Source organism: Trifolium pratense, linkage group LG3 (genome assembly GCF_020283565.1).
Source record: "Trifolium pratense cultivar HEN17-A07 linkage group LG3, ARS_RC_1.1, whole genome shotgun sequence".
NCBI lineage: Eukaryota > Viridiplantae > Streptophyta > Magnoliopsida > Fabales > Fabaceae > Trifolium > Trifolium pratense.
Window position 1 is genome coordinate 24,995,309 of NC_060061.1, and position 8,593 is coordinate 25,003,901.

Consider the following 8,593-nt stretch of genomic DNA (forward strand, 5'->3'; position numbering starts at 1 on the left):
AAGCATTCAATCAGTAAATTAATTGTAATTATTATTTAATAAATTTGGTATTTGAAATTTGAATGTCAAAATAGGAGCCACAATAACATTGACAGAGTAAAAAAACAGCTTGAAATGCATGTAACAATATGATTTCACTTTTTATAACTTGCAATGTTTTGCCGAACGCTCCACCTCCTCCAACGCAGACATAAACTGTTTTAAATAGAGGAAAGTAATTAGAAAGAAAAATCAACAAATTAAATACAAATAATAAGTTGAACGTAACAATTATAATATCCACCAAGGTATATCTAGGTGCACTTTGTATTCCCGCATGCCAAACGGTGTTAGAATGTGACGGGTGGATGCCTCCCGGAGAGAATTGTACAAAAAAGTGCTGTTTTAAATAGAAGAAAATAATCATAATAAAAATCAACAAATTCAACACAAACAATAAGTTGAACAATTATAATACCCACCGGTGCATAACTAGGTACTCTATTCAGATCAAAACCAAGTGCTACAAGTTTGTTTGCTTGTGTGAATGAAAAATATAATGGAAAACTTGTATTCATTATTCAGTCTTCACGCTAGATCAGGGAGAGGTCTTCACACAAGCAGTAACATTTATTCAGGGATTTACAAGAAAACTTATAGTCTTCACAAGTTTGCTTATAGTCTTCACAAGAAAACTTGTATCGTTCACAAAGCAGTAACATTTATTCAATCATTCAAGCTAGCACAAAAAATATATTCTTTTAACAATTCATATTGCTCAATCATTCAATCATTCAACAATTATTCAATCACACAAACCGAACGGCAGGAAAAAGAAACACTCTAAATCCCTACATCAAACACATTAACACAATTTTAACAATTCAAATAGCAATTACAAATCAGCCAGTTAAATTAAATCAATCGACAAAGAGTGATTAAAACATACAAGAGAATAAAAAATAAAATCAATGTTACCTAGACGAATCCAATTCTGGAACAAACGTAGCTGATGATGGACAAGTGATTCCGGAAGAGGTGAATGAGCGTTTGAAGGTTGAAGGAAGGGCAAGAAGAAGAGGCAATTGCATAAGAGGAGAAACGGCGACGGCGACGACAATTGCAGAAGAGAAGAAGCGGCGACGGCGAAGAAGAAGTGACGACGGTAAAGGAAGGATTTGGTTGCCGATGATAAGAATGGAAAGAAGCAGATCGTGTAAAATTTGGTTGCTGAAGCTTGTTGTGATGAAATTTGATGGTAAATTGATGTGTTTACCCAAATAGCCTAAAATATAATTAAAGAAAATTAGTAACCTAAAATATAATTAATTAAAAATAAAAGTATGTCAAAATTACTTTGTGGTAAAATAGTATGGGTCTTGTTAACATGTGCATATAAGGCACATGATAAAATATCTTAATATAGAAATTTAACATTTAATGATACAAGACATTTAATGCTTGAAAAGTTAAAATGCACAAATTCTAAAGCATAATTTCTATTTTTACTATCTTAACATGTGTCATATATGCACATGTTAATATTCTCCAAATAATATTTATGTTTGACTTAGATACATGTGGATGGATTTTATTGGTGCCACATCATGCCACATCAGCATAGGGCATATGCCCTCAATTTATGTGAGGGTAGAGAAGTAGTCACTATTGGATAGCGAGGATAATGCACTATGTTAAGCAAAAAAAATCGAGTTTAAGAGTTTATCCTTTTGTCCTATCCAATCCAATCCAATTGAAACTAAGAATTGGATATGGTTCCTTATCTAGTGAATACTCCATATCCCATTTCACTCTTTCACTGCCACATGTTCAACAACACACAATTATGGAAGCTCTTTTCCTTACCAAACCAATTTCTCACTTCAAACCCAAACACCACTCTCTAACTCCAAAACATCATCCATTACTCTCCCATCAATCTCTTCCCATCATCCGCCACAAACCCACCATCACCACCGCACTTCAAAACCAACAACAACAACAAACATCGCCCAAAGACATCATCGAAGATGAATCCTACGGCGAAGTCAAAAAAATCATCGGAAGCAAAGCTCTCGAAGATTCCACCGGAATGGAATATCTCATCGAATGGAAAGACGGCCATGAACCCTCCTGGGTACCGGCGGACTTCATAGCCAAAGACGTCGTTTCCGAATACGAAACTCCATGGTGGACCGCCGCAAGAAAATCCGACGAAAACGCCCTCAAAACAATCCTCGAAGCCGACGATAACCGCGACGTGAACGCCGTGGACTCCGACGGAAGAACCGCATTACTCTTCGTAGCAGGACTCGGCTCAGAGCCGTGTGTTAAACTTTTAGCAGAAGCCGGCGCGAATCTTGATCATCAAGATAACAGTGGCGGCTTATCAGCACTACACATGGCAGCCGGGTACATAAGACCCGGCGTGGCGAAGTTGCTTCTAGAACTCGGCGCGGATCCAGAAATCACAGATGACCGTGGAAAAACAGCGTTGGATTTAGCTAGAGAGTTATTAAAAGCTACGCCGAAAGGGAATCCAATGCAATTTGGGAGAAGAATTGGTTTAGAAGGGGTTGTTAGGGTTTTGGAAGAGGCGGTTTTCGAGTATGTTGAGGTGGAAGAGATTATGGAAAAGAGAGGGAAAGGTGAGAATTTGGAGTATTTGGTGAAATGGAAAGATGAAAGTGCTAATGAGTGGGTGAAGGCAAGGTATGTGGCGGAGGATTTGGTGAAGGATTATGAAGCTGGTCTTGAATACGCGGTGGCGGTGGTTGGTCGGAGAACTGGGGATGATGGGAAATACGAATGTTTAGTTAAATGGGTTGATTTGGAAGAGCCTACTTGGGAGCCTGAGGAGAATGTTGATTCTGAGCTTGTTAAGGTGTTTGAATTGAGTAATAATAATCAAGCCCAGCCCAAGCCCAGTGTTGATAGTGGGCTTTCTACTGTTGCTTTTAGTCAGGATGGCCCAACTAGTGTTAGCACATGATGATGATGATGATGATAATGATAATTGTTTTGTTTCAAAAATTGAATCCATTATAATTTTTTCTTCATCTTTTGCATGTTACTTGTGAGTAAAGTAATTGGTCATATTATGTATATTGTTAGATTGAAATTTTTTAAAGGTATGTGTGAGTTTGATGTGGTGTATAAGAAGAATTAAGAAAAAGTAGTTAGCAATACTGCAACAACTTAATAAGAAGTTTTTAAACAAAGTACAGCAATAATAGTCCGTAATGCAATACTACCTGATATCATTAGACCTTATTAGACCGAATATCTTTATTGGATCTGAAACATTAACTTTAAAGGTATGTATGACTTTTATGTGGCATATATAAGAATCACGAACAATATTATAACACACAAATTTGTAAGGCATGTCTACCGACGACAAGAACATGCTTCAGAAGTCGTTATGTTTAATGTCCGGTGGGAAGTCCTTTGTGTCAAACCCAAAGTGAAGAACATTGGTACTTATTATTTGATTGTGAGGCTAATATGGAAGCATGGAATACTATGGGAATGTACCAAAAAATACATTCACGAAAGCAACAATTTTCTAATGCTGGAGAATTGATTTTTTATATTTGCAAGAAAGAAAGTAGAGAAACCGCAAGCATGGTGGCTGTTTTGATATGGTCTATATGGCAAAATAAGAACAACTTTGTGTGGAATGAAAGCAAACTAAGTGCGTAACAAGTCGGAATGCAAGCGGCACAATTGTGGCAAGAATGGGCGACATGCTAAGGCTTTCTTGATGTAGAACAGGCGCGGCAACATCAGCAAACAGCAGCACATACAGTGCACCAATGGAAGCAACCACCTCCCGGGTTCTTGAAATGTAATGTTGACACAAGCTTTTACGACATAGATGAAGCAACCGGATGGGGATGGTGTTTACATGACCACCAAGGCCGATTTATACTTGCCGGCACCAATCTCATACATAACAAGCTCAATACTTTGGAGGGTGAAGCCATGACTATGAAAGAAGCAATAGAAGAAATGATGCAAAGAGGCTTATCACATTTCATCTTTGAAAGTGACTTAAAAGTAGTAGTTGATGCTAATAAATTTAGGCAAGATGGTTTATCCCAGTTTAGTATTTTGATTTCCTATATTAGAATTTATTAATGTTGATTAACAACTTTGAGGTCAAGTTTGTAAAACGACAAGCGAATATGGTTGCTCATTCTTTAGCAAGGATGGCCTATTCCATGTTCGGTCGCCAAATTTTTGAGTCAATTCATCGCTGATTGATAACTATTTGAGTAATGAAATTCATTGTGTTTGTTTTTGTAAAAAAAAAAAAAAAAAAAAACACAAATTCATACACATATTATCCAAGGGTAGTTTTGACATTTCAAAGCTTAAAATAAATGATATTTTGGTAAAAGTCCCACCTTTCTTCTTCACACACTTTTTTTTTTTTTTTGGTTTACAACGCTGTTAATAAAAATCGAACCTAAGATCTCATAGATATTAACCAAACCTAATGGTTTTCTTCTTCACTCACCTTCTCTAGCTCTCCTTTGCAACTCTCCATCTCTCTCCTCACCCAAATTCATTGACCATCCCTCCTATCAGGGTTGTTTATGATATTTTGGTAGCCTAAAAACTAACCTACAATTTGGGCCCTAACTAAATAAGTGATATAAAAAAAATTAATTTCCTAAAAACATTGAATTTTTTATTTAATATCAAAATATTCATACAAAACAATTCATACGAGTATTTGTAGATGGTAAGTCACTAATAATTGTGTTTATATCAATATGTTCTATCATATTTTTCTTGGTACATAAAATGGCTAGACCAATCAATCTTTCTTGTGATATTAATGATTTTATAATAATTTTTAACTTTGAAAAACTTTTTTAGAGATGCAATAGTGAATAGTCACCAACATAGTAAAGAGAATTCAATAAGTAATCAAAATTAAAAATGTAGATAACAATATGCATCTTTGACAAACTCAATAATTTCAAATGCTGACATCAATACATTTGACAAAGACAATTACAACCATTTCAATTAATAAAAACCGCACACCTTTAAGGACAAGGAAAAAGATTGAAAATCGCATAAAAAGAGAAAATAAGATAAAATTAGGGATGAGTGATGAGTTGTGGACTTGCATAGACAAAACTAGTAGAAGATGAAGAAGATGATGTATATGTGTTGATACACAACTAAATTGCGAGAAGAAGAGAAGTGCATGCGTGAAATGATTATAGAGTAGTACAAAAAGAGTCTGAATGAGAGAAAAAAATGATCTTTGATACTTACCTATCATTGTATCAACTCATCAATTATAAATCATATCATTGGACCAAAATTCATATGTGATACAATAATATGTAGATCATTTCTCTCCCGACCCCACACATTTCTTTTATACCCCAAAAAATCTCATTTTGTTCCTTGCGATTTGAATTTTTTTTGCAAAAAAACTTCGGTTTATATTCACTGAAGCCAAATATTAGACCATTTCGGTAACTGCGAACCGAACATTAGCATTTTCGGTACTCAGAAACCGAACATCAGCTTGTTCGGTACCTGCGAACCAAAATGTCATAGATTTCGGTACGTTGTTATCGAAAATTTCATTGGGTCGCTGGAATTAGGCCATTTTCGGCAGAAGTTTATCAAAATAATTGTTTCGGTACCTGCGAACCGAAATATCTCAGATTTCGGTAAGTGGTTACCGAAGTTTATCAGCATGTCAAATTCCTTCGGTTCGTATAAACCGCAATATCCCCAAGGGTAAAAACGGAAATTCAGAGGGTAGAAAAGAAATGAGGGGGTTGGGAGAGAAATGCTCTAATATGTATGCTGAGTGAGAATAAGAAGTGACATGGGCTTAATAGACCCCTAAAAATTTATTTTGGAGTCCAAAATTTTAAACTTATTTGTTAGGAACTAAGATAATTGCATTTTCGTGCTACCTTAGATACGACCCTGCCTCCTCACCTACGTTTCAAGTTTTCATCGTAGCTTTGCTTGCGCCAAATCGTAAACCACAACGTAAGCTTCCATTCCCGTGTAACAAAAATGAAAGAAACGCAAGCTTCCATGGGATGGGTTGGTGAAGGATGGTGACCCGCAATATAAGTGGAGTAGTGGACTACTGGTAGTAGTAATACATTAGAAAGTAGAAACTTTCTCTTTGAGGAAAAATGCATTCAATTTCAAAACACAATACTATTTGAAACTAGGTGACAGCAGGTGTGTGAACTATGGCCTGAACCCGTTCCATTTCATCCGTGCCAATGGGTGGGGTTTGTGCATGGGTGCACAAATTTGTTTGTTTCAATGTGAGCCACTGGATATAATATATAATATTGTAGTGGTTGAGATTAATTTTGATTGTTGACTTGTTAACTTTTTATGACTTATTGATCATACATAAAAAATAAAACCGTGACCCCACCAAATGAATATTTTAAATTATATAAATCTATGTTATTTATTTGTGTGTTTTGGGCCGGAAGTTTGGGCCCAAATAAAATATTGAAGGGAAGATATTATTTTGTGCACCATGCACAAATTATCTAAATTATCTAAATAGAATGCACAAATCATAAATTTGTGCACCATGCACAAATTTGTGCACCATATAGGTCAATTTGTTTTTGACCATTAGATTAACTAAAGAGCATATTTTTAACATGGTCTGTCAGTATCAAATTTAACACCCACATCACCTTCACTTTTCTTCATTTTGTCCTCTCTTCTTCTTCTTCTTCTTCTTCATGTTCATCACCATCAATTTTCTTCATCTTCTTCTTGTAGAGCTTTATCATCTTCATAGAAAAATTTCAGAAAATCAAAAATCTAAATCTAAAAATTTTCATTCCTTAAACAAAACCCAAAAAACTAAAAAAAATCTAAACATAGAAAACAAAAAATGAATGAAATTTTGGATAATTTTGGATCTTTATGAAGCAAATTCTTGAAAATTAAACCCAGAAACACAATTTATAAATATTGAAATGTGGAAAACCTCATAAGGTTATTACTTTGCCTTTTATTTTATAACACCACAAGTCATGGTTTTCTTTGTTCTTCAATTCCAACAAGAACAACAAAGTCTCAAAATGAATCCCCAAACTCGTGAAACTGTCTTTGATTTTTCATTCACAAATTTCGTTTTTCTTTTTTCAGAAATTTAGTTTGATAAAAAATCTTATAGATCTAAGAAAGCTTATGAAAAAAAAAACTGGGTTTAATTTCCAGAAATTTCCTTCATAAAACTCCCAAAATTCCTTCATTTATTTATTTTCTTTGTTTTGATTTTGATTTTTTTGGGTTATCTTAAAGAATGAATTTGATTTTCTGAATTTTTATTTTAAGATTATGAAGGTCATTGAACATGGTTATGAACATCAAGAAGGAAAAAAGAAATTGACAGAAGTGTGAAGTGATTGGTTAGATCTAGTGTGAGAGACACATGATAAATTGTAGTGTAACTACAAGATCCGACGGTTATTTAAAGTTGTGCATGGTGCACAAGTTTAGGATTTGTGCATGCTAAATGCCACCCTAAAACAATACACTTTACTTTCTCAAAAAAAAAAAACACACACTTTAATTACCCCACTTTTCTTCACTTGAATGCGACCTTTGTACCTCTTTGGATGATAAAAGTTGCAATCTTTGTACTAGAAAAATGTTGCATATTTTATTTTTGATAAAGTATTATTTATGTTGCATAATGTAACAAAACCTCTATTATTAAAATAGACAATAACCTACTAAATATTTGACTTAATTGCATAATTAGTCCATTGCATTTAATTTAGATTTTAAGTTGGTCTTCTATATTTAAAAAATTTCAAGTTGATTTTTTACGTTAATTTAAATTCGTCATTTATGTCAAATTTTAAGCTAATTTCATCAAAAACTTCAACGTGACACTCATCAAAGTTGATCACATATGCAACTTTGTTAGCCATGTGGACAATTTAAACATAAGTTTGACTAAATAGACTAAATTATTATAACATTAATAATATAATGAACGAATCTAATACTTTTTAAACCTAAGAGTCCAAATTAAAAACTAAAATAAACATGAGATTAACTTAACACTTCTTGTTTCAAAAAAAAAAAAAAAAACTTAACACTTCTTAAATATAAAAGTGAAATGCTAACGACTGCCCTGAGACCCTATTTAAGTATCTTATTTTTCTTTGGTGAACCTCTTTTTAAATAGACTTAATTAGTAAAATGGTCCCTTAAAGATATTTTTAGTTTCACATTGGTCCCTTAAAGGAAAAAAAAGGTCCGGATAGGTCCTTAAAGACATACTCCCTCCGGTCCTTTTTATAAGGAACACTTTGAAAAAATCACACAGACCAATGAAACACATTTAACATAGTTATTTTCATTTAATACTCTTATAAATTTAAATTTATTTCATGTTTACCCTTATTTAATTACTTTTTATTCAACTAACTTACTTATTTTTAAATTCTCTTTCATAATAAATAAGGGCATAAGTGAAATTGAACATTTAGAACATTTGAAAATTGGTCAAAGTTTCTTATAAAAAGGACCAAATTTTTTTCCCAAAGTGTTCCTTATAATAAGGATCGGAGGG

The 8,593-nt window shown here is 33.7% G+C and overlaps 1 protein-coding gene across 1 annotated transcript; it reads left to right on the forward strand.

Annotated features, from left to right (window-relative positions):
* Window positions 1–1,367: 1,367 nt before the first annotated feature.
* LOC123913705 (signal recognition particle 43 kDa protein, chloroplastic) lies at window positions 1,368–3,038 on the forward strand. Its single transcript, XM_045964526.1, has one exon. It carries the CDS (start codon window positions 1,664–1,666, stop codon window positions 2,969–2,971), a length of 1,308 nt encoding a protein of 435 aa, XP_045820482.1. The 5' UTR covers window positions 1,368–1,663; the 3' UTR covers window positions 2,972–3,038.
* The last annotated feature ends 5,555 nt before the right edge of the window (window positions 3,039–8,593 follow it).